Below are 26,670 nucleotides of genomic sequence, written 5' to 3'. Positions count from 1 at the left end.
TATACCTGTTTTAGAACAATTACGAATGTATCAACTGTACTTATATTTACATACTGCCTCTTAATCTACACATATAAACATGAAAAGAAAGTACATAGCATGTAAATATTCAGTAATAAGTATTCACAGATAGGAAGTTTCTCAATGTGTGCTCTATCTCTGTCACTGCTCCACTGGGACAAAGACACAAACCAATGCCCCTCTACACACATCCACAAATATCCTGACCGTGCTGTCAAGAGCGTGACTTCCTTTTTTCCCATAGGCTGGGCTTGATGCCATCAGCAAGATTAAACACCAAGCTGATACGGCGAAAAACAGAACTCGCCACTTCCACGTTCCCGCGTCTGGGGTGTGAGGCCAGAGCTCTGACTAGCTCCTAGTTCTCATGCCAATTGTGACAACAGCCCATAAAAACTTCCAGGACCTCCTCTGAATCACTCACTCTCTCTAGATTGTATTTTAAAACATATCCCTAAGGCTTGGCAGCACAGAGATAGTTGACAAAAGAGTCGCCAAAAAACTAAGTTTCTCTCTCTTAAGTAGGTCTAACTCTGGATAAGAATTTGGATATGACTTTTTATAGGCAGAATGTATCCCTGAATGTGAGCAAACTCGGGATCTATGAATACTTTTCTGCACTTAATATAGCAATATCAAATGTTTTTCTCTTCCACTAGAGGGTGGGCAGTCTGAAGCCAAGACAGATGTGTTTTCATTTGTACCCCCAGGACCTGGGGCATAATGAGGGTTTCATACACGTTTGTGGAATGAACGTATCAACAGTTACCATATCACTCTCACACCAATTACCTTTGAGTACTGGGGGACTATCCCACCAGCATCCCCATGATAGATATAGACGGCCCCTGCGAAGTCATCTTCTTTGGGTGCGCCAACTGCCACATCTGGGGGGATTAAAAAAAAAAAGACACGGGTTAGAAAAACCACATGGAATAACATTCAGTGTGGCTTCCCTAATTCTCCTTATCACGTCTGAGACCTCAGCCAGGAATTTTTGGCTGTTGATTATTCAAGCATTCAATTAGGCACCTAGTCTTAGGTCAGTTTCTACCTCATCCTCACAAGAAAAAGGGCTGAAGTACTCAAAAAAAAAAAAAGTTTAAATGTAAACTTCCTATCCTAATCTCTGTCCAAGGGGAATTCCACTGCCAATGGGAAAAGGCAACTCAATTCCTAGATAAATATGTGGAATGGCATTCAACACACACACACACATACACACACACTCTCAACATTACTCTCACAAACTGATAACTCCTGGAACAAATCCCAATCTTTCTTACTTACCTTTTTCTCATGGCTTCTTAACAGAAGTCATGTGTCTACAGAAGTGAGGTCAAGGGTGAGGGACATGCAGCCCCAAGACCTTGAGTGAGAGTTGCTGGGTCTCTCTGAATGAAACCCTCAGTAGTCAGTGGCATGAGGCATCAAAGGTCATCTGGCCCACATAAGAGCTGTACCCCAGCCCTGGGACATACTGTGTCCACGGTGCAGAAAAGAGGTATTAAAACAGACCAGAGGCTGTGGAGGATATTGCTGTCCAAGCAGAACATCAGGTCTGCATATCTCCATCCCTGCAACATACATACACTCGCACACTCACCACCATTATCAGGGGAAATTTCCTTGCTTACTTGAGTCTCAGATGCTTCATGGCAGAGCAGCCTGAAGCATCTGAGACTCAAAAACAACAAGAGTTTGCAGCAGAGGAAGCTAAGACACACTTATCTACTACGAGAAGCCCCCAGTGGACCCATCCCAAGGTTCGCTTCCCCTGCAAACACATAGCAGAGCCCTTAGCTGGAGAAAGGATTATCCAGAAGCAAACCCGCAGTGGGCTCAGCACTTGGCTCTGAGTGTCTACGTGGAGAACACCTCTAGGAGTTGTGCTTTCTTCCCTCAGAACTTCCATGGGCCTGCAGGGACAGCCAGGAGGTCCTGGAGAGTCTCGCTACAGATGGACAGTGGAGGGCAGGCTGCCACTCTGACAGAGGAAAGTCGGCTATACCTGGAGGGGCTCTATGGCCCAGTGTGACCTCACTCACCTGGGAACCCGTCATCATCAAGATCGTCCAGGCTGGCAATGCTCTCCCCAAAGTGTGCATTGTAAGCACCATCCCCATTCAGGGTCAGCTGCTCCTCCAGGGCTCCCTGGGAAACAGGATGGAGGAAAAAGTGGGATGAAAAAAAGAAAACAATAAAAACACAGGGCTCAGAGGGCGACCCTCCTAACAGAACACCCATCAGCAGGAAACACCTGGGCAGAATCACAGGAACACAAACTCCTCTCTTCTGGGGGCAAAATGAGTCCTTCACCTGTGCAGCAGGAGGGTCTCCCAGAGCCCAAGATACATTCTAGAGGCCAGGGGACTATCACGTTGACAATGACTACACCTTCCCATCCTATCGCTCCACAGACCAACCAGCAAGCCACCTGCCTGCCTGTCCCCACAGTAACCCCTCAGCCTTTCCTATGACATAACAATTTCCTCAAAGTTGTTTTCAAGGGGTAAACATTCATGTTTGTTTTCTCCTGTGCCTTTTGGTACCAGTTCATATAGCTGTTTTGTAAGACGCACGTTATTAGCAATCTCAATGGAGGGGGTCATAGTTCAGAAAATCCAGGAACCCAGTAGTTCCTGGTCAGGGGGCTGAGGTGGTAAGATACCTAACTAACCATGCTGTCTTTCATGGCTCAGGAATGAAATTCTGAGCAACCATTAACAGAGAAAGTGGTCAGGGGTGTATGGTGGCAATAAAAGCCATCTAAAAATACCCTCTCCCCACCCCAAATCATTGAAATGTGAATACCAGAAGGTTAAAACGCGATATTAGGTTTAAAGGCATAAGAATATTTAAACCTTCCCCATTGTAGAGGCATTTTGGGACACACCCTATACCCACAAACCATCCCACGAGTGTCTGGCTTTTGTCTTGACAAAAATCTCCTTCCCTGTAAACACACCCTGCAATCTGGAAATAAAGATGTGATGATTTCTTGAGTCAGTGAAACCCCCACCCCAAAACACAAAAGAGTGTCACTCAGTATCTGTGGGGTATTGGTGCCAGGATCCCTTTAATTCTAAAATTTGCAGATGTTCAAGTTCTTTATACAAACTGGCATGGTATTTGCATATGACCTGTGCACACTCTCCTGTGTACTTTAAATTATTTCTAGAGTACTTATAAGATCTAATGCAATGTTAATGCTATGCAAAGTTGCTGCACTGTATCATTCAGGGAATAATGACAAGAAGAAAGTCTGTACATGGTCAATACAATTTTTTGTGCATATACTTTAAATCTACAGTTTAAGAATGCAAAACCCACAGATATAGAGGACCAACTGCATGTGACTTCTTCCTACTCATGTGATGGGGAAGAGGAAAGACACCAGCAGGCGATTCCTTCTATGTACCAAGCATTGTCTGTCCATCTCCTCATTCAGACCTGAGGTCCTTTCCCCTTTCACAGATGAAGAAAATTGAGGTGCCAATTATAAGCCACCTGTTCATGTCACCAGCTAGGAACTGACAAAAACCAAGATTCAAACTCAGGCCTATCATTTTTTTCACTTTTCCATACTGCTTTATAATCACTAATCAAATGGCATAAGGTTGAAAAGAAGTAATAGGGTAACCTACAACATTCAGGCATATTGGGTGAGGAAAGTTGGGGGGCAAGGACACACGTGGTTGTGACATGCCCAGAGGAAGTCTAGGGGGGATTATCATGCTCCAAGATCCCACCTCCTTGCCAGGCATGGTGGCACACACCTGTAATTCCAGTGGCCCAGGAGGCCGAGACAGGAGGACCTGGAGTTCAAAAATCAGCCTCAGCAACTTAGCAAGACCTTGTCTCTAAATAAAATATAAGAAAGGGCTGGGGATGTGGCTCCGTGGTTAAGACCCCTGGGTCCTATCCGTGGTAACAAAACAAAACAAAACAAAAAAATGCACCTGCTCCTCTGGACACACAGTCAAGCTGTTGGGCTTAAAATCCATGCAAATGCTTGCCTCCTGCAAATACATTAACAGCCACAAAGTGCCCACTGCTCTCACCTACAGAATCACGTCAATCCTCTCTGCTCTCCCTCCCAGAATGTCAGTGGGGCTGCAGTGCCGAGAGCATCTTCCCACCCAGGTTTTAGATCCACTTTCCCCAGAAGTCTGCAAACATCACAGACAGCGCAAGGCTTAACATCCCCTGGCCCTCCTCCCCCTGCTGGCCCTTCCACCTGGCATCTGCTCACCTGATGAAAGTTAAACACCACCCTCTCCCAGCACTACCATCTTGGCCACTGCTTTATAGTATACTCTTTTTTTTTTAATTGTTTTTTGTTTTTTTGCAGGAGGCATGTACCATGGATTGCACTCAGGCACACTTAACCACCAAGCCCCTTTTTGTATTTTATTTAGAGACAGGGCCTCACCAATTGCTGAGGCTTTGAACTCGTTATTCTCCTACCTCAGCCTCCCGAGACTCTGGGATTACAGGTGTGTGCCATCATGCCCAGCAGATTTTCTATTTTGAAAGATTGCAATGTCACCATTTGGATAAAAAACAAAATCTACCCAAGCATCACCACCCAGAGATTTGTTATGAACATTCTCTGTGTACCACATATGTTAAGGTTATTTGTACATATAATAATTTTCACTATTTAAAAAAAATATTTTTGTAGTTGTAGATGAACCAAATGCCTTTTTTTTTCCCCTCTAATTTTTATATGGTCCCAAGGATCGAACCCAGTACCTTAAACGTGCTAGGAAAGCACTCTGTCACTGAGCCCCAGCCTTCATCCTGGCTTTTTAAAACACTAAGTATTTTGTCATGCTACCTAAGGCGTGGGACAACAATGCATTTATTGAACCCTTTCCTTCTCGTTGAACGCTAATTCTAGATCCTGAGATGCCGCTCTCTCATGGGCCCTCCACCCACCCACCTTCCCTTGGCTACAGAGGGACAGAAGCATTTTCTGAATCTGTCCCATCCCTTTCACGGTTTTGCACAATATGGGACATCATGATTACAGCCAGAGGCCACGTCATCAGCCTCCACCATGAATTAGGGGCCCTTCCGCCTCACACCTCAACCCACTTGCCCAGTCCTCTGCTGGGAGTTCTGCCCGAGCCCAGCCTGTCTGCCTCTTTCCTCTAGATTCCTCCCAGCTATCAGGGCCACTGCTTCCCCAGAGCACATGTCTATATACACTCTCAGAAAGGCAGCATAACCTAGAGACAAAACATGGCAGCTCTGAAGCCAGCTGACCAAGGTTTGAATCCTAGCCTCGCCATGACTTAGGTGTGTGATTTGGGGCATGTGATTTAAGCTCTCTGGGCCTCAATGTTTCATCCGAAAAAATGAGAACCCTGGACATCATGTGTATGTTGCATTGAAATCACTCATGGGAAATAAGGAAAAATAGTCCCTAGTAGAGAGTCAGCACTTCATAGTCTTCCTGGCCCCCGCATGTTTGCAGTTATAACACTGTACAAGATTCTCCATTAATGGACCATTAAGCTTCTTCAAGGCAGGAATTAAGTCTTTACACCTCCTGGGAAATGGCCCAGTGCATGCCCAGAGGGTGCTCAGCCACTTCCCCACCCCCCACCTTGCCCAGCACCATACTCACGTTTCCTTTGTTGATGTAGACCGTGACCTGCCCCTCGTCTCTGATCTCAGAAAACATGGGGGCCCCCACCAGCAGGTCAGAGAGGCCGTCCCCGTTCAGGTCAACTGCGCATAAGGAGGAGCCGAAGTAAGAGCCCATCTGTAACCAAGTCGATCGCAACAGAGCATTCAGTGTCCGCCCTCACGCACGAGGCCCTCGCTCTCCTCTGGCCTGTTGGCTTTGAAACGTCTGCTCCCAGCCCCTCAGAGGCACTGCTGGCTGTGCTGCCCAAGAGGCAGGATGCCTAGGCCAACAGGGAAGGCTGGCTCCCCGGGGCCTTCTGAGCCTCAGGACACCAAAGCTCACAGGCTCAGCAGGCCCCTGTCCTGTCCTGGAGCCCCATTCAGGGAAGGCTAAGAGGCCAGTCCCTGGAGGACGTAGCACTATTTCTTTAAATCAAGCTGAGGTTGCAAATACAGGTTACAACCAGGAAAAAGTGCCCACTATCAGACATTTGACAAGGCAAGCTAGCAGGAGTATGGAATTTCACAACGTGAGATGGACGTGAAATGATTGTTACAGGCCGGGCCTGGTGGTGCGTGCATGCCTATTAATTCCAGCGGCTCAGGAGGCTGAGGCAGAAGGATCGCGAGTTCAAAGCCAGCCTCAGCAAAAGCAAGATGCGAAGCAACTCAGTGAGACCCTGTCTCTAAATAAAAATACAAAATAGGGCTGGGGATGTGGCTCAGTGGTTGAGTACCCCTGAATTCAATCCCTAGTACCCACCCCCCACCTAAAAAAATGCTTGTTACAGGGGAAAATGGGTTATCCTCCCCCCATTCCACCCCATTGCTGTGCATACTAGAGACTGGTCAGGAAGGAATGATCTGAAGAGACAGAAAAAGGTACAACTGTTGGATGAGGGCACAGCACCAGCTTCCCTCAGGCATAATTCATCCAGTACCTGTGGTTTTAAATCCAGAGTCTCAAACCCAAACACCACTGGGGTCCAGGCAGGTGAGAGAACAGGTGATAGAACAGTGTGCTTACAGATGGCAAGGGACAATTGTCCTCAGTGTCTGAGAACAACAGGAAGTAGAGGAGACTGCGGCCCACAGGACTGCATCCCATTTTCCCAAAATTCAAAACTTTATTTGAAGGACCTGTTTTATAAATGCTGACAATTTATTTGTATTAAAAATGATAAATGAATACTGTACAGGCCAAATAAAAACGTGTGCAGGCTGTAACCCTTCTAGAGACAGCTAACTTATAACTTTTTTTTTTTTTTAAAGTATGTCCTTTTAAAATAAAGGACAGGGCTCTGGCTCTGCTGAGCTGAGGAGCACTTTCTCTGGCTGTCGGAGTTGTCGTCAATCTACTCAGGGGAGGTGCAGAGAGGTGGGAGCACTCCAATCTACTTCCTGCAGCTAACGCTGGCCCTGGAGGGCTTTGAGGAAGCCACTCAAACCTTTCCCATTCCTGGGACAAAGCCAATCGCCCCACTCTCCAGGGAGGAGGACATCAGAAAGATTTGAGGAGGATGGGGAGGATAGAAACCAAGTTACCAGTCACTAATTCAACAGCCTCGCCAATCTCCCCAGCTGAGCTTTAGTAGAAGAAACTGGTAAGGCACAGGCAAGGCCAGGAAGATCAGAGCCAAGGGCTGCTCTCTCTGGCTGAGCCCCAGGGGAACTGCTTGCTTCATTCCAGTGGGCTATTTAACTTGGCATCTTCATGGATGTTAGATCAGAAATCCCTGTAGGTGAAGTTTCCTATCTCAGTTTTGAAATGCAAACACATCTCCAGTTAATTCAATAGGACATCAACACAGCTATGACAGGCTTTGGGGTGAGCAATCCTTGACTCCACCTCTCCATCAATCTGCAAGTACAGGGGCATGCATTTGTGTTAACATCTAAATTGCACACATATTTATCATTTCTTATGTGCACTATTTGTGGGATATTAATCCATAGAGACCAGAATCTGTTTTTCATTTTTTTTTTTTCTTCCTAACGGGATACAAAACAACCTGACCAAATTCTAGGCAAATAAAAACTGGAGTGACTGGGGACTGAGGGGGAACTCTCCTCTCTGGGTGTGGCACAGGGGTAAAGCCAAAGCACCCTTGGAAAGCCTGGGGATCATGTCCTCTCCCTAGGAGATAATGGAGAAGTCAGAGAAACAGGAATATCACATTTCTTCAGGCAAAAAAAGCAGAATAAGATGCAGAAAGAGAGGTAAGGGCCTATTTCAAAATCAGAAGGCTGATGAGGCGTGTAAAGCAAGCTGGAGAAATTGGCAGAAGAAAGGGAAAGCCACAGAGCCAGGAGGGTGAGGCCGGATAAGGAGAAAATACAGAGTGGGGCAAAGGTTCTGGAAAGATGAGGCAGATGGCTATGCAGCTGGGGGCCTGGAGGGTAAACATCTGGATGCTTCTGTCCCTGGAGTGGGGAACCTAACGTATCTTGTCACAATCAGGGAATCTATAATTTATCTTGTCACAATCAGGCATGTCTCTTTTGGAACCAGATGTCATTAAGTTCTAAGTTTGGACAAGGAAAAGTTCTGAAAGATTTCCCTGAGCCTTCTTACATCTACCCCTCATAACCTGACCAACATCTGGGAACAGGTGGGTGGCCATGGAAGTTATCATCCAAACTGGGAAGTTTTCAAGGAGAGGGGATACAATCAATTGCTAATTAGGCCATGACATACACCAGGACCCCAGGCACGAATGGAGCCCCTGTGCTGGGCAGAGAATGGAAGAGGAAGATACCAGGAGGCACAGCCACAACCGAACAGAAAGATTCTCAGAAATAATTTTATGCTTTCAAACCCAGTACCTTTAAGGGGAGGGGACAGTTTGTACAGTAGACACACACACACACACACACACACACACCCACCCACTCATGGGGAGGTTTTTTTGGAGAAAGATCTAAAAATGTTAGGCTTAGTAGTATTCACACCCACCATGCTTGTTGGGGCTGTTTTGATCCACAGTGGTATGGAGCTATTTCTTTTCTAACTTTAGGGGTGGTTGGAAAGTCTTTTCTGCAGAATAGCACACTAGTCCCTTTTCAATGCTGTTGCCTCTGGGGTTTTGGAAATGTTAAAACACCACAAGTCAGTGTGGATCTCAGGGGAATAAAGAATCATTCTGAGGAAAAAATGCAAAACCAAGTTAGATACTGCATTTTTTTTATTTTAAAGGTTATGACAACTATATACTAAGTGTGCTTATTAAGGTTGTTAGAATTGCAGTGGTGTGCAATTTCAGTCTCAACCACTCAGAAGGCTGAGGCAGGAAGATCACCTGAGCCCAGGAGTTGGAGGTCAGCCTGGGGAAGGTAGTGAGACCCCCATCCCAAAAAAAAAAAAAAAAAAGGAAAAAGGCCTACTGGTGGAACGAGATGGACATCATTACCCTAGGTACATGTCTCAAGACAGGAATGGTGCAACTCTACTTTTTGTACAGCCAGACCAGAAAAATGAAAAATCGTGGTCGTCGAGCCAGAGGGGAGGAGCGGGGCTGCCGCCCGCGCCCGCAAGGTAGGCAGACCTGCGACCAACCTGCAGATCAGGCCCAGTGGTCTGCGGGCGTGGTAGGAGGGGCAGGGCAGAGCCGCCGCCCGCGCCGGCAAGGTAAGCAGACCTGCCACAGACCGGCGGATCAGGCCCAGCGGCCTGCCAGCGTGGTACACACTTCACCCCAACTGGAGTAGGGGCAGAGCAGAGCCTTCGCCCGCGCCCAGATCAGGCCCAGCGGCCCGCCTGTGTACTGGTCAAGTGACCCCAATTGGAGTGAGGGCGGAGCGGAACTGCCACCCGTGCCCACAAGGTGGGCAGACCGGCGACCAACCTGCAGATCAGGCCCAGCGGTCCCCGGGCGTGGTAGGAGGGGCAGGGCAGAGCCTTTGCCCCCACCTGCAAGGTAGGCAGACCTGCGACAGAACAGCAGATCAGGCCCAGGGGTCCGCGGGCGTGGTAGACACCTCACACCAATTGGAGGAGGGGCAGAGCAGAGCCCCCGCCCACACCTGCAAGGGAGACTTTTCAACTATACAAGAGCAATATAAATATATAGGGGGGGAAAAAAATTCAAAAACACAACAGTTTCACCAAGAAGAAAGAAACACAAGCAGTATGAAAAGACAAGGAAAGAAAGGACTACAAGCAATGCAGGTCAACTCAACTTTAGAAGACGTAACAGCTGCAGCAGATGGAATGTCAGATAAAGAATTCAGGATATATATGCTTCAGATGATCTGGAGTATCAAGGAAGACATTAGACAGCAAAATCAGACAATGAAAGATCACTTCGACAATGAATTACACAAACAAATCCAGGAAGCAAAGGATCAACTATACAGGGAGATAGAGGTTATAAAAAACAAACAGAAATCCTAGAAATGCAGGAAGCAATAAACCAACTTAAAAACTCAATTGAGAATACTACCAGCAGAGTAGAACACTTAGAAGATAGAACATCAGACAATGAAGACAAAGTATTTCAACTGGAAAAGAACATAGACAGCTCAGCAAGACTGTTAAGAAACCATGAGCAGAACATCCAAGAAATATGGGATAACATTAAGAGACCAAACTTAAGAGTCATTGGGATACAGGAAGGTATAGAACTCCATACCAAAGGAATGAGCAATTTATTCAATGAAATAATACGAGAAAACTTCCCAGACTTGAAGAATGAGACAGAATCCCAAATTCTAGAAGCCTAAAGGATGCCGAATGTGCAAAATTATAAGAGATCCACACCTAGACACATTATAATGAAGATGGCCAACATACAGACTAAGGAGAGAATTTTAAAAGCTACAAGAGAAAGGAAGCATATTACTTTTAGGGGTAAGCCAATCAGGATAACAGCTGATCTTTCAACACAGACTCTGAAAGCTAGAAGATCCTGGAATAACATATTTCAAACACTGAAAGAAAATGGGTTCCAACCAAGAATTGTGTATCCAGCGAAATTAAGCTTCAGGATGGAAGATGAAATTAAAACCTTCCACGACAAACAAAAGTTAAAAGAATTTGCACCTAGAAAACCATCTCTTCAAAACATCCTCGGCAAAATATTACAGGAAGAGGAAATAGAAAATAACAATGAAAACCAACAGTGGGAGGTAGGACAGTAAAGGGGGGGGGAATAATCAAAGAGGAAAACAAACCATGTTTAGTAATATAAATAAACAAATATGGCTGGAACAACAACCCATATCTCAATAATAACCCTAAATGTTAATGGCTTAAACTCACCAATTAAGAGACACAGGCTAGTAGAATGGATCACAAAACAAGACCCAACAATATGCTGCCTACAGGAGACGCATTTGATAGGAAAAGACATACGTAGACTGAAGGTGAAAGGATGGGAAAAATCATATCACTCATATGGACTTCGGAAACAAGCAGGAGTGTCCACACTCATATCAAATAAAATAGATTTCAAGCCAAAGTTAATCAAAAGGGATAAAGAGGGACACTACATACTGCTTAAGGGAACCATACACCAACAAGACATAACAATCATAAATATATATGCCCCGAACAATGGTGCAGCTATGTTCATCAAACAAACTCTTCTCAAGTTCAAGAGTCTAATAGACCACCATACAATAATCATGGGAGACTTCAACACACCTCTCTCGCCACTGGACAGATCTTCCAAACAAAAGTTGAATAAGGTATAGAACTCAATAACACAATTAATAACCTAGACTTAATTGACATATATAGAATATACCACCCAACATCAAGTAGTTACACTTTTTTCTCAGCAGCACATGGATCCTTCTCAAAAATAGATCATATATTATGTCACAGGGAAACTCAGACAATATAAAGGAGTAGAGATAATACCATGCATCCTATCTGATCATAATGTAATGAAACTGAAAATCAACGATAAAAGAAGGAAGGAAAAAGCATACATCACTTGGAGAATGAACAATAGGTTACTGAATGATCAATGGGTTATAGAAGACATCAAGGAGGAAATTAAAAAATTCTTAGAGATTAATGAAAACACAGACACAACATATCGGAATCTATGGGACACATTGAAAGCAGTTCTAAGAGGAAAATTCATTGCTTGGAGTTCATTCCTTAAAAAAAGAAAAAACCAACAAATAAATGATCTCATACTTCATCTCAAAATCCTTGAAAAAGAAGAGCAAAACAACAGCAAAAGAAGTAGAAGGCAAGAAATAATGAAAATCAGAGCTGAAATTAATGAAATCGAAACAAAAGAAACAATTGAAAAAATTGACAAAACTAAAAGTTGGTTCTTTGAAAAAATAAACAAAATCGACAGACCGTTAGCCATGCTAGCAAAGAGAAGAAGAGAGAGAACTCAAATTACTAGCATACGGGATGAAAAAGGCAATATCACAACAGACACTTCAGAAATACAGAAGATAATTAAAAATTATTTTGAATCCTTATACTCCAATAAATTAGAAGATAGTGAAGGCATAGATAAATTTCTTAAGTCATATGATCTGCCCAGATTGAGTCAGGAGGATATAGACAACCTAAACAGACCAATATCAATCGAGGAAATAGAAGAAACCATCAAAAGACTACCAACTAAGAAAAGCCCAGGACCGGATGGGTATACAGCAGAATTTTACAAAACCTTTAAAGAGGAACTAACACCAATACTTTTCAAGCTACTTCAGGAAATAGAAAAAGAGGGAGAACTTCCAAATTCATTCTACGAGGCCAACATCACCCTGATACCTAAACCAGACAAAGACACTTCAAAGAAAGAAAACTTCAGACCAATATCTCTAATGAACCTAGATGCAAAAATCCTCAATAAAATTCTGGCGAATCGGATACAAAAACATATCAAAAAAATTGTGCACCATGATCAAGTAGGATTCATCCCTGGGATGCAAGGCTGGTTCAATATACGGAAATCAATAAATGTTATTCACCACATCAATAGACTTAAAAATAAGAACCATATGATCATCTTGATAGATGCGGAAAAAGCATTCGACAAAGTACAGCATCCCTTTATGTTCAAAACTCTAGAAAAACTAGGGATAACAGGAACATACCTCAATATTGTAAAAGCAATCTATGCTAAGCCTCAGGCTAGCATCATTCTGAATGGAGAAAAACTGAAGGCATTCCCTCTAAAATCTGGAACAAGACAGGGATGCCCTCTCTCTCCACTTCTCTTCAACATAGTTCTCGAAACACTGGCCAGAGCAATTAGACAGACGAAAGAAATTAAAGGCATAAAAATAGGAAAAGAAGAACTTAAATTATCACTATTTGCAGATGATATGATTCTATACCTAGCAGACCCAAAAGGCTCTACAAAGAAACTATTAGAGCTAATAAATGAATTCAGCAAAGTGGCAGGATATAAAATCAACACGCATAAATCAAAGGCATTCCTGTATATCAGCGACAAATCCTCTGAAATGGAAATGAGGACAACCACTCCATTCATAATATCTTCAAAAAAAATAAAATACTTGGGAATCAACCTAACAAAAGAGGTGAAAGACTTATACAATGAAAACTACAGAACCCTAAAGAGAGAAATAGAAGAAATCTTAGAAGATGGAAAAATATACCCTGTTCATGGATAGGCAGAACTAACATCATCAAAATGGCGATATTACCAAAAGTTCTCTATAGGTTTAATGCAATGCCAATCAAAATCCCAACGGCATTCCTTGTAGAAATAGAGAAAGCAATCATGAAATTCATATGGAAAAATAAAAGACCCAGAATAGCAAAAACAATGCTAAGCAGGAAGTGTGAATCAGGCGGTATAGCGATACCAGACTTCAAACTATACTACAGAGCAATAGTAACAAAAACAGCATGGTACTGGTACCAAAACAGGCGGGTGGACCAATGGTACAGAATAGAGGACACAGAAACCAATCCACAAAACTACAACTATCTTATATTTGATAAAGGGGCTAAAAGCATGCAATGGAGGAAGGATAGCATCTTCAACAAATGGTGCTGGGAAAACTGGAAATCCATATGCACCAAAATGAAACTGAATCCCTTTCTCTCGCCATGCACAAAAGTTAATTCAAAATGGATCAAGGAGCTTGATATCAAATCAGAGACACGCCGTCTGATAGAAGAAAAAGTTGGCTACGATCTACATACTGTGCGGTCGGGCTCCAAATTCCTCAATAGGACACCCATAGCACAAAAGTTAATAACTAGAATCAACAAATGGGACTTACTCAAACTAAAAAGTTTTTTCTCAGCAAAAGAAACAATAAGAGAGGTAAATAGAGAGCCTACATCCTGGGAACAAATCTTTACTCCTCACACTTCAGATAGAGCCCTAATATCCAGAGTATACAAAGAACTCAAAAAATTAGACAATAAGATAACAAACAACCCAATCAACAAATGGGCCAAGGACCTGAACAGACACTTCTCAGAGGAGGACATACAATCAATCAACAAGTACATGAAAAAATGCTCACCATCTCTAGCAGTCCGAGAAATGCAAATCAAAACCACCCTAAGATACCATCTCACTCCAGTAAGATTGGCAGCCATTATGAAGTCAAACAACAACAAGTGCTGGCGAGGATGTGGGGAAAAGGGTACACTTGTACATTGCTGGTGGGACTGCAAATTGGTGCAGCCAATTTGGAAAGCAGTATGGAGATCTCTTGGAAAGCTGGGAATGGAGCCACCATTTGACCCAGCTATTCCCCTTCTCGGTCTATTCCCTAAAGACCTAAAAAGAGCATGCTACAGGGACACTGCTACATCGATGTTCATAGCAGCTCAATTCACAATAGCAAGACTGTGGAACCAACCCAGATGCCCTTCAATAGACAAATGGATTTAAAAAATGTGGCATTTATACACAATGGAGTATTACTCTGCATTAAAAAATGACAAAATCATAGAATTTGCAGGGAAATGGATGGCACTAGAGCAGATTATGCTAAGTGAAGCTAGCCAATCCCTAAAAAACAAATGCCAAATGTCTTCTTTGATATAAGGAGAGTAACTAAGAACAGAGTAGGGACGAAGAGCATGAGAAGAAGATTAACATTAAACAGGGATGAGAGGTGGGAGGGAAAGGGAGAGAGAAGGGAAATTGCATGGAAATGGAAGGAGACCCTCAGGGTTATACAAAAGAACATACAAGAGGAAATGAGGGGAAAGGGAAAAATAATACAAGGGGGAGAAATGAAGGTCAGTAGAGGGGGTAGAGAGAGAAGAGGGGAGGGGAGGGGAGGGGAGGGGAGGGGGGATAGTAGAGGATAGGAAAGGTAGCAGAACACGACAGTCACTAGTATGGCAATATGTAAATCAATGGATGTGTAATTGATGTGATTCTGCAATCTGTATATGGGCTAAAAATGGGAGTTCATAACCCACTTGAAGCAAAGTGTGAAAGATGATATATCAAGAACTATGTAATGTTTTGAACAACCAACAATAAAAAAATAAAAAGAAAAAAAGAAAAATCGTGCTCCATTTGTGTACTATGAATCAAAATACATTCTGCTGTTATGTATAACAAATTAGAATAATTAATTTTAAACGGAAAGAAAAATAAAAAGGCCTACTTGTGAGATTTTTAGATCTCAGAATATGGTTTACACCAGAATAGCATGAAATGATCCCAGGCTGTCATTCAGCAAGTTTCACTTAACAACAGGGAACAGAACTGGGGCCAGAGGCATGTGGCTCAAGAAGGAAATGATCATTTTCCCCCTCATTTCAGGATAATGTTAAGTAAAATCACCTTTTGGCATTCTCCCGTCTCCTAGAGTCTCCCTCCCTACATCCCAGGCCTGCTGTGCGTCTTCCCAAAAGCCCAGTGAGGCCTCCAAATTACACCACACCCCCCCCCAGCCTTAACTGCGCCCCCTAGAGCAGCCAGTCTCAGCCAAACCATCCTACTCGCCTTAAGCCATGCACAGCTGTGCAGAGCTGAGAAGCCTGCAGAGGAGCAGAGCTTATGAGTCAGAAGCCTTTCCAACCAGCTTCATTTACTATGCTGCAGTACAAGGGAATCCTGTAGGAAACAGAGGACCAGGGACAGGATGGGAGCAACATATGCAGATGAGCCTTCTCCAGGACTCTGGTCAGGCAGCTTCCTGAGCTACTTCTATATCAAGGTTCCAAGAAGAACTGGATGATGTCTGGGTTTTCTTTGTATGACAACGGTTCTCCCCGCATTGACAGAGGAGGGCAGAGGGTGCAGGAAGAGGGGGCAGCCTCAGGCTGGTGTGAGAGACACTGAGCAGAATTTGTCCTCCTGCACCCTTTAAACAGGATCACTGGTGTCTAATGGGTTTGCTACCTAAAGCTAAAAAGTGAGAAAATAATCTAGTTAGGATGCAAGCAATGACTCAGTTGTACCTGGCCTCTCTGGAGGCGTAGATGAGAGGCAGATGGAGGAGGGCTAAGGTGAGAGGTGGAGAAAGGCAGAGATGGAGCAGGCAGCACTTGGACAAGTGTCTAGACTGCAGCAACCTTTTAAAACGCTGTGTGTGTATAAACTCATCTTGCTGCATGACAGTTCCTAAAATGAGCATGAATCCCCTAAAGCCTACAGGTCACACACACGACTGAGAAAGTAAAGGCACCAACACACAAGCAGAGCTGTCGTGTAAGCATAGGGCTCAGGCAGGGCCGTTAGCGGATTGTCTAAAAGGAACCTGCTCCCACATGATCTAATCTCTCAAACAAACAAACAAAACAGTCACTTACACCAAGAACCTCACCTTTTTACCTGATGCCTGAAAAATCTTAATCAAGGTCCCTGATCTTCGGTCCACTCTAAAAATATAAACCTAAGGAATGAAAAAAAAAATGGAGTTAGGATCGAAGCAATGACCAATGATATTGACCAGCATCTTCCTGGGAGGCAGTCACACCGTAGCTGTGTTTAAATCAGCTGATGACAATGAAGACACCACCACAAGCTCTTGTCTAACCAATCCTGCCCAGAAAGTGTCCTTCAGATCTGAGGCAAAAGTGTCACCAGCACTGATCTAGAGCAGCCACGTCTGATAAGACCAAGGAATACCCAAATTACTAGTAAACAACTCAACACTCAGGGAAAAAAGTCTTTTCTGCCTGAAAATGGTCCTTCAATCCCCTTAGATACACCTTTAACAGGTATAAGACAAGGGGATGAAAGAGAGCATTTTAGCCAAAGTTATTCTCCAAAGTGATTCCACATAATATAAGTGCCATAAAGTCTATATGGGTAACTATGAGTTTAGGCTAGAAAATGCAAAGTTAAGCATTAAATATTAAATTCCTGCATTGTGTAATGTCTTAGAGCCTTTAGCATGCAGATTTAAATAACAATGAATCTCACTGACATTTAACTTTCTAAGTGTACCCAAATATGAACTTCTTTTTCAAGTTACATCTTATGGAAAGATTATCTCATGAGACACAGGGTAGGGGTCTCTCCCCTGGGTAAGGAACTGCCATATTAGTGTGAAGGCTTTTGCACCCCAACATGGGAAATGGATATCAAAATCCTGAAGGCCAGAGGTCTGTTTTGGGGTCCTTGGAGAGCAATTCTGCATGAGCCCTGGTCCCTGGGCATGTGAGATAATGAGCAACTCTGTTCACTACAACCAATTTCCCCAGTGACTCTCAGGTCAAGCAATTGAAAGAAGCATTTTCTATTCTTTCTTTTGTTAAGTAGATCCAGGACTCCTTTCTGGCGCTTTCAGTTGTAAATAACCATCCTTGCCTTCAGACCTGACAGGGACCATGCAACATCCCTGTCATCTGAAGGAGAAACAATACAACCAAAGCAAGTTTTCTGCAATTACTGAGAAAAGAAAGTCGCTGTCATCAGCACAAAGGTATCTGTGAACCAGGAGGTAAGCAATTTTACCGCCTGGCAGAGAAGCCTAGTGACAGACAGTTCCTCCCCGGAAGACGCCATTGAGGCGGAGACAGCTCTAAGTGCTCTTCCCTCCACCATGAAGAGGAATTCATGTGACTCAGACTTGAAGTTATCAAAGTTCATGTGCATGATTCCTTATCCACTGGATCAGGGCCCTGGTTTATCTGATCCACAGTATCAGCCTAGGGGGAGGGAGGCATACTCTGAAGAAATATGAGCAGTGGCTCCTAAGCCCTCTGCCCAGGAGGGTCCACAGAAATGGCCCTCGTGAACACACCTCTGTCATGCCCATCAACTGCACGGTCTCTCTGATCTGCCTACCAGCCTAGCTGGTATAATTTTCATAATTTTCATTATGATATAATTTTCATAAAGAACATGCATCTGAAGTGTAGGGTCCCAGTAACAGTGGTCTCAGCCCATTTGGCCTCTCTAGAACTCAGAGCCCATTTCTCCAAGCCACAGATGCAGCAGCCAGACACTACCACAGGTCCAGCCTTGGGGCTGTGGATCCAAAGTTCATGCCACTGCTCAGTCTTCCCCAGACAAAAATGCAGATTCCTTGCCCATTTGGACATCCCCATTCTATGATTCCTATACCCTGAAGCTAAACAATGAACATAGTCCCCTTGGAGGCCATGATTCCCAAAGTGAGTCAGACAGACCAAGACCCACAGGTCTGTTCTACACTGTGGACAGACTTTAGAGAAAATCAGACCCACATATTGCTATAACAGCCTTGGGTTCCACCAGTCTTGGGAACCCAATGTTCCTTCTGAAACACTGGGGAAATAAATGGGAATCTAAACATTTTTTAAAAAGGCCTAAAGGTAGCTGGGACTATCCTGATTCTATTTAGTCAAAGCCAAATCGGGTAAAGTCAGGAAGGTGGGGGATTTAAAGTTGTACAGCACTGAATACTTCTCCTTTGAAGGGCACCCTGATGCCAAGGGAGACTTACAAATCATATTCTCTCTCTCTCTCTCTCTCACTCACACATACACACACACACTTAATAAAAGAAAAAAACATCATGAGAGAATAGACGGTGTGAACAGTATTCACACTCTGATGATGCTTTCAAGGTCATCTCTCCAAAGTTGTTGGAATGAGACTGTCAAAGGGTTCCTCATGATTTTGTCTCTCACCAGTCAACCAAGAGAATATTCAGGTCAAAGTCAGTTGGCAAACCCCTACGACAAGGCAGCATACTCCCCTCCTCTGATCCCAGGTGTTTCTCCTCACCTTTCCAATGCCTTCATCCTGTGGGGCACCTCCTACCACATCAGTGGTAGAGGGGTGAGAGAAGCGGCCAGCGGTCACTGCATAGCCTAAACAGGATGATGGAAACCAAGGACAAGGTTGAAGAAGGCAGCAAGAGAAAATATTCATTGGATTCAAAAGAAAAAAAAAACATTTTTCAAGAAAAGTTTCATTATCTGGGCAGCTATGGTCCAGTTATTCTTAGAACACAAATGGAACCAGGGAACAAATTGGCAGCTGTCGGTCTCCTCATGTTTAAATGGCACATATCACAAAAAGCCACATTCACAAGGACCCTGGGGCAGGAAAGAGTGCCGAGTACCCTCTCCAGGACTGGTACTGTGCTAAACAGTCTGTTTTTTCTTTTTGAGATGTAATTTTCATAAAGAACATGCATCTGAAGTGTAGACCTTAAGGAGTTTGTACACACTTACATGACCATGCTACCACCACCCGGATCAAGTGAACATAAACCAAGAACCACAACCCTGGAAGGTTCCCCAGCCCCATAAGTGGCCATTATTCTGATTTTTATTATTTATGATACTTGATACTCATCCATGCTGTTGCCTGTAGTAGTGCATTCTTCTTTCCATTTTTGAGTCCTGTCCTACTGGATGAACATACCATCTCTTTCTCCTCCTGCTGAGCATGTGAATTATTTCCAACTTGGGGCAAGTAAAGCTGTTGTAAGCCATTTTTATATATCTTTGGGTGACATTTATTTCAATATAAAAACTCTATGAAGAATGCGTGATCATTTCTTCTGTTTACAGATTTTCAGATAGATAAAACATATCCAAATTCACAATCCAAATGTCTCCTGCCTTCTGAGGGCCTTGCTTTACAAGCTGAAGGCACTCCTCTGGCAGGCAGAAATGCTAGACAGGCTGCCTGCATTATGTTCCCTGGTCTCGCCATCATCCCTGAACTCTAATGCTGTGATCATAAGTTATTTGAGTTTTGTGATGATTCATATCATCCAGGATCTCCATGTGGCCGATTTCTCTCAAACTGATGATTTACATTGCCTGAGAGTATCCTGAGTGACATACTCTCAACTGTCTCCTGTTAACCCTTGTAGCAGATAAAGGGCTCCGTTTTGTACACAGGGAGAAACCACAGACCCCAAGGTTCATAACACCTGTCTGAGGCCTGAAAACCTCCATCCAAAGTGGGCTCTCTTCTGCCCTCTTCATTCCGAGTCAGCAAGCATGTGTTCAGCTCCTGCCGTACACCAGGTATTGTATATACCAACTCCTGGGAATGAGAGAAAAACTCCCACCTTGGACGTGCGTACAGCCCAGTGAGGGGTTTGGAACCAGTGGCAGATGCTGTTCTGGTAATACACAGAGAGGCAGCTCAGCGTTTAGACCCTGTCTCAGAAACAGATTTATACCCAACTCTGGGGCTTATGACCTTGGAAAATTACATAATGTAATGGTCAGCTGCTTCACCTACAAAGTACGGATAATAATGACAACCTCAATTTCAGAATTAAAATAATATACAAAGCCCTGCATAGATTAAATGCTTAATAAATGACAGACCGAGGAGCTATATGAGCACGGTAGCAAATGCCCCAAAGATTTATTAAAGTACTGTTGGGTCTGTGCTGCCTGGGGGCACACTAATGGTCAGAGGGAAAAGGTGATTCACCAACTCCCTGTCCCCACCTAACAAAGAGATTTCAGTGACTTTGCCCAAAGGGTGGCAGGGCCTCCCCTGATTAGAGTTATATGTACTGAATGTGAAAGAAGATTGTTTTGTTATGAGACCTTCCTAAATATGGTTCTAATTCCAGTCCGGAATGGCAGCATTCAGGGCCTGGGTTGAGTCCTGTGACCATCCTCTAAGCAAACATAGTTTATCTCTGTCTTTAAATGGGCACTGTTTTGCCCCAGCATCTTCTTTGCCTGATGGCTGCTAAATTAAATTGTACCTATCTTCTGTTCTAGAAGACTAAGAGGGTTCAGAAAAGTAAGAAAATTTCTGAGCCTTCAATTAAACTTCAACCTGGGGTGCTACCTGTCATGATAATTTCTGGTAATTATTTCTATTTGTGACTAGGAAGCAGAGACTCCATCCCCAGGGGATGTCCAAAGAATACTAGGATTCTATTGAGCTCATTTTGCATCTGATCATCTGAACTTGAGTGATTGCTAAAACAAGGAGATAAGACACGTGAGCCTCCAGAGAAAGCTTTTTAATTAAATCAGTTTTAATTCAGCTCCCTCTTCTGTCTTCTATGTGAGTTGCTAGGTGTTCAGGTGTTCTAATTAAAGAACGAGAGATTGAAAAGTAAAAGCCAACCAACTCTCCCTTCCACCAACAGAGCAATAACCGGTAATAGCTCCCATTTGCCCCTCCTTATCTCGCCTCTCCCCCAGCTACTCACCCAGGTAGGTGTACCGCCTGTTCATGATCGCTTCATCATTCAGCTTCAAATAGGTGTTGTCTGTGAGGTTCAGCACTTTGATCGTCCCAGCCCAATAAAATGATCCGGGGGCGCCCATCACCACCAGCTCCTACCAGAAAAATCCAAATGTAAATGGGAAGCCAAGAAAGGGATAAAGAGATGTAGTAAGACCACAGTCACACAAAGGAGAACTCGGAATGAAATTAAAAATACCTCACCACGGGTTTTTTTTTTTTTTAACTCCCCAGCATATCCATTTAAAAAAAAAAAAAATCACCAGATTTCCTGGCATTATAGAATCTATTGTCCAGTTGGTATGGTCAGGAACGAAGAGGCGAAGTTAACTGAGCAAGGGGACAGAATGAGTGACACACCTACCACAGATGGAGCTATACATATTTCCTCAATCTTATACCAGGATTAAACATGGAAATGGCAAACAAGGGTGGCGTCCTGCAGAATTCCTGGGAGAGCACTCAGGCAAAGACAGCAATGCCTCACCTAGCCTGGACCCAGGCCCACTATTCAGTGGCTCCGGCTGCCCAGTGCACAGCAGAGCTTTACAAAAACTATGCACTAATGCCCCGGGAAAATCCCCTCCAGAGCTCATCTCGGCTCCTCTTCTCAGGAAGGGTTCAAAGGTGGGTTTTCTGGCCACAATGGCCCACTGCAAATTCTGAAGGACAAAAACAAGAGACCAAAAAGCCAACTAAGGGAAGTTCATAAACTAGAAAGAGAACAGACCACAGGCAGTAAGAGACAGTAGCCCTAACTAAAAATAGACCCCAGAATACAGAAGACACAGCTCTCGGCATTTAAATGATGGGAAAATGGTCCTGCAGCCACAAGCCTGTGCTACAAAACCATCTGATAACCAATACTGATGATAATCCTAAATGCTCCAAAACAGTTCAGTTACCTTGGGAAGTCAACAGGGATATCTGTATGATTTTGCCCACAAGAAGATGCATTGTTAACTGTGCCAAGTTAGAAATAACCTGCGTGTCAAACAATAGGGCTTCTAAACTATAACACATGCATGCAACAGAACCCAATGCAGTATTAACCACACCACAGAAGACCTAATGGCACTGAGATATTTACAAAGTGCTGTTAAAAAGAATACATAAAGCAACATATATGCTGTCAATCATGTTTTATAAAGGGAAAAAAACCACTAATGAACATGTGCACAAATTCACAAAGACCAGGTGGACAGGTCATAAAACATTTTCCCCAGAGTGCTGGAACTATGGACATCCCTTCTTTAACTCTCCCATAGTTTATGTTTTCTGTGTTTTTAAAAATTTGAGAACAGTCTGTTTTCCAAGAGCACAGGTCTCAGGTAAAAGTCAACCTGTCAACTGTTCCAAACATATTGGCTCCCCTCCTGCCAATTCCCCCTCAGACTGCATGCTTGGGACACTCTGCTCTTTGACTCTCCATTCCTGCAAGGCCCTCGTGCTTCCTCTGAGTAACCCTTCTGCAATCTACAAAGCCCAGCTCAAGTGTGGGAGAACCTTTGACAAATGTTGGTAGGAAAGAAGAGCACAGGTTAGGAGTCAACTCATAGAAAGTTCTAGAATCAGCCAAAAAAAAAAAAATGACTCTATGGTGATAAAATTCAGAACAGTACGAAAGAGGGGCGGTATTATCTGCAAAGGGGCGTGAGGAATTTTCTACAGTGGTGGAAATGTTCTCAAGATAAATGGGCACACTCATGTCATCTCTATCAAAATTCATCAAACTATATATAGATGGGTGTGTTATTGTATGTATTGAACAAAAAGACTTGATAGTTTAATTAACTAGAACAGTTAATTAAACACTGACCAGGAAGTCACCTCACAAAAAATGCAAAATTGCCAGTGAAATGACATTTTACAAGTGTTCCGGTGAAGCCCCCGAGGACTGAGCCTGCACTGGGACAAGCAGCAGCAAGGTCTTGCACACATCGGAAGGCTCAACAGGGAATCTCCTTTTGATTATTTATATTTTCTAAAGTATCTGCACTGCCAGGAGAAATAAAACTTATTTGTCCAACAAAATCATTTTTTCTGTACTGGGGATTGAATCCAGGGGTGCTTAATCACTGAGCCACGTCCTCACTTTTTTGTTTCTGTTTGGTTATTTTTGAGACAGGATCTTGCTAAATTGCAGAGGCTGGCTTTGAACTTGTGATCCTCTGGTCTCAGCCTCCCAAATTGCTGGGATTCCAGGTATACGCCACCACGCAAAATCATTAATTTTTTTATTCAACAATATTTACTAAGTACCTACTATCATGTATGTAGAGCTTGTGCTACATACAAAGATAAAGTTCCTTGGCATGACACGCTTAGGATAAGGCAACATGGAAAACCACAAGATAACTGTGTAGGCTGACGAAGGCTGCTGGTTTCTGACCAGTTCCTGGAGGCTAGTCCCTGCCAGAGAGACATGAGTTTCTGATCATTTATAAAGTCATCAAAGGATTCTTGGAGTGCAAGAATCTGCAAAAGCCAGAAAATTGGGGAGGAAATGGGCAAGAGGGTGAGGCTTTGAACAAGGGAGTCTATCAATCTGGGAAGAATCGGGACAATGACTAGGGAGCGAGTGCAGGTGGAAGGAAAGTCCCTGCCTAGATTCTGGTCCGAATGGCTTGCTCTTCACCCCTCAGGAAGGCGTGGATGAGGCTGTCAGTGAACACTTCATTGGAGGTTCTGAGATTGACACCCCCTCAAAGGCACTGCCAAGATAACCCTGGAGGTATCTCTCTGCTTTCTGCACTCAGGACCCGTCACTGGGAACACACACGGTGGGGCACAAGTTCTCTCCTCCTCCTTACACTTGCCTGTTTGGTGTAAGGGCCTGTGCTCCTTCTAGAAAGCTAGGAGAAAGACAAACCATCGGTTCATCAGAGGACAGAGACTTTTTTCCTGGCCTCCAGTTTGGAAAGGAATTTGCAATCAAGTGCCCAAAAACAAAGGGCGCCGAAGAATGTCATGAGTGATGGCCTCAACACCAGTTGTATACACAGCGTGGAGCGTTCTCCTTCTGCAGCTTTTACAAGCCAGAGCTCTGAGCATAGGCTCGGGCCTGTAAAGGCTCTGCAGGACATGAGGCATGGACAGACTGCTTTCTGATTTAGATTAATCCAGGATCAAAGTGGAGAAATGAGTGTCTACTGTACCTCTGTGTTCTCTCAAACTACAGAGGGGATAAGGCAAAGTAATCTCATTCCTTAAAAACTTTTGAAACAAATAGTTGTTTTCTTCCTCTGTCCTCTTAGGGTTCACACTGTCTTTCCCTTCAATCCAAATTAGATAAACTGGGACCAAGCCTGTGACCCTCAAGGCCGGGCTGGGAGGCAGAGCGTCTTCTGGGAAATCCCTTGAATTTAGCTACTTCTGTTCATTTTGGATGTTGTTTTAGTGGCATTCACAAGTGTCAGGAAAATGTGATCAAAGCTTTGCTTCCCATCTCCCAAGGAACAGCCAGTACAAATATCACACCCCAGAACCCAAGCTTCCCCTCAAGCGAAGGCCACCACCGCCTAATCACATCAGGAGAATCCCATAAAACAGCCTGGGCCTTCTCCCAAGGTGCGTTTTACTAGCAGAATCTCCAGAGGCACCGGGGCCCCTGGGTGTGCCTGAAACAAGCCACAGGCTCCCCTCTACACACTCCCCAGAGGGGACCCCAGGAAGGCAGAAGAATGCAGGGATCTACAACAGAAGTCCATGCTTAGGAAAGTTCCACCCAGTGGTTTCCAATGGCGGGGTCATCCCCAAGTCTTCTGTTGGTGCTTAGAAATGTCTGTCACCTCTATTGCTCTAGTCTACGAAAATAAATAAAGTCCCCGGGAAGCTCTCACCCTCAATGATGGGCTAAAACTCATGTGGTATCCATAACTCAGAGCTTAGATAACCTCAGGGTCACTGACCCGCAGGTCAAGCAGGCCCCTTGGGCCAGAATATTTGGGGCCAAAGTGGCTACGTCCGGGATGGTAGGGAAGCCATCCGCCTTGGGACACAGCTGTGTGCCCCAAGAGGGGACAAATCAGCTCACAGCACAGGCAAGAGATGAGGTCAGCAGAGGGGCAGAGGAGGGAACCGCGCCTGCTCCACCCCTTCAACCACATTTCCTGCTCGGCCACAAACAGCTGAGGTTCCAGACACAAGGGAGGCAGCGAGTTCAAAGACCTCCTGTTTAAGGAGGCCAAAGGCCTGGGAACCAGAGTGAAGGCTGAAGCCCAGATGGGCCAAGAGACAGCAAGCCGGGGTCAAAGGACTGAACAGCAGCAGGGGGGCCGCCCACGCCTCTCCTGCCCCTCTGGACACTGTGTCCCCACTTCTGTTTATTCTGAGCCCAGCCAGCACATGCCAAGACACTGTGGCTCCCTTGGGCTCTGAATCCCAGAGGCTGGGGTTTCCAACAGGTCCTCTCAGGTCTCTGGTCATCCCAGGCTTGCCCAGCCACCTGGGCTTCCCTTCCATACCCAATGGCCTCCCAATTCTTCCTACCAAGCCTTTCCTTCCACACAGCCCCAAGTCCTGCCCTTTCGGACTTGCCATCCAGTGGGGCCACACTGACGCCTCCCTCCCTCCCTCCGATGTTGTGGTGAGTGCTGACTTCTGTGATGAATCAGTCCTCCTCCCACCATCCAAGGCTCAGCACACTTATCCCCTCAAAGACCAGCAAGGGCCAAGCCTAACTTCCTGGCTCAGACTAGGGTCCAGTCCCTGTGTCCAAGGCCTCTTATAGGAGCAGCTACGAGCATGTCCCAGCACCTCACACTTGTGCCTGAACCAGAGGTCCTCCTTGGGGGTCCTCTCCACAAGGGGCATCGCTCTTCTCCACGAACCCAGCTCAACACCCCTTTCCTCTGCCCCACAGGGCTCTGGCCACCCAACCCATGGACATGTCATTATTCTCTGATGACCCCAATCACTTTTATTCCAAAAGTGACACTCTACCCTGCCCTGTTGCCTCATGGCTAGAACACATCGTGGCCTCCCTTTCTGGCCTCCCTCAGGAGCATCCTAATCCAAAGTCCTGGGCACACCCACCCAGATAGCCTTACAACACTGCCATCCGCCATGTTGGTCACCTACCTCTTATAGTACAGTGGTTCCCACTGCCTATTGGATGGAGTCATACTGTACTAGACCTGCTGCAGGACCAATGGCCAGGGCAGTTACACAGCCTACATGCTGAGAGGAAAGTGAGTAAAGTCAGCACATGGCAGGGTGGTGTTTTAAATCAATGGGGATAGGAAAAATGGTTCCACAAACCAGTGTCAAAACCACCAACTATGCATTTAGGAAAACAATACAGTTTCTACTACATAAAAAGATATAATTTCAGAAGGAATAAAGATACACATCTCTTTTTTAAAAAATCTGTAAAAGGACTAGAAGAAAATATAGGTGAATAATTTCATGTTCT

At 44.5% G+C, this 26,670-nt stretch overlaps 1 protein-coding gene across 1 annotated transcript in view; it reads right to left on the bottom strand.

The window, feature by feature from the left end:
- Itga9 (integrin subunit alpha 9) overlaps positions 1 to 26,670 on the bottom strand; it is a 320,954-nt gene that overhangs the window by 250,786 nt on the left and 43,498 nt on the right. Inside the window, exons 6-11 of the mRNA XM_046436952.2 lie at positions 21,220 to 21,349; positions 18,804 to 18,889; positions 16,411 to 16,479; positions 5,660 to 5,797; positions 2,070 to 2,175; positions 814 to 908 (exon numbers count right to left, since the gene is read on the bottom strand). Of these exons, the coding sequence (XP_046292908.1) occupies positions 814 to 908; positions 2,070 to 2,175; positions 5,660 to 5,797; positions 16,411 to 16,479; positions 18,804 to 18,889; positions 21,220 to 21,349 (624 nt within the window). The remainder of the gene's footprint in view (positions 1 to 813; positions 909 to 2,069; positions 2,176 to 5,659; positions 5,798 to 16,410; positions 16,480 to 18,803; positions 18,890 to 21,219; positions 21,350 to 26,670) is intronic.

The sequence above is a fragment of the Marmota monax genome, unplaced genomic scaffold, assembly GCF_021218885.2.
Source record: "Marmota monax isolate L192 unplaced genomic scaffold, Marmota_monax_Labrador192_F-V1.1 WCK01_AAM20220418_F8-fsc00021, whole genome shotgun sequence".
Classification (NCBI taxonomy): domain Eukaryota; kingdom Metazoa; phylum Chordata; class Mammalia; order Rodentia; family Sciuridae; genus Marmota; species Marmota monax.
Note: the sequence above shows the minus strand (reverse complement) of the source record. Positions and strands in the feature narration are given on the sequence as shown.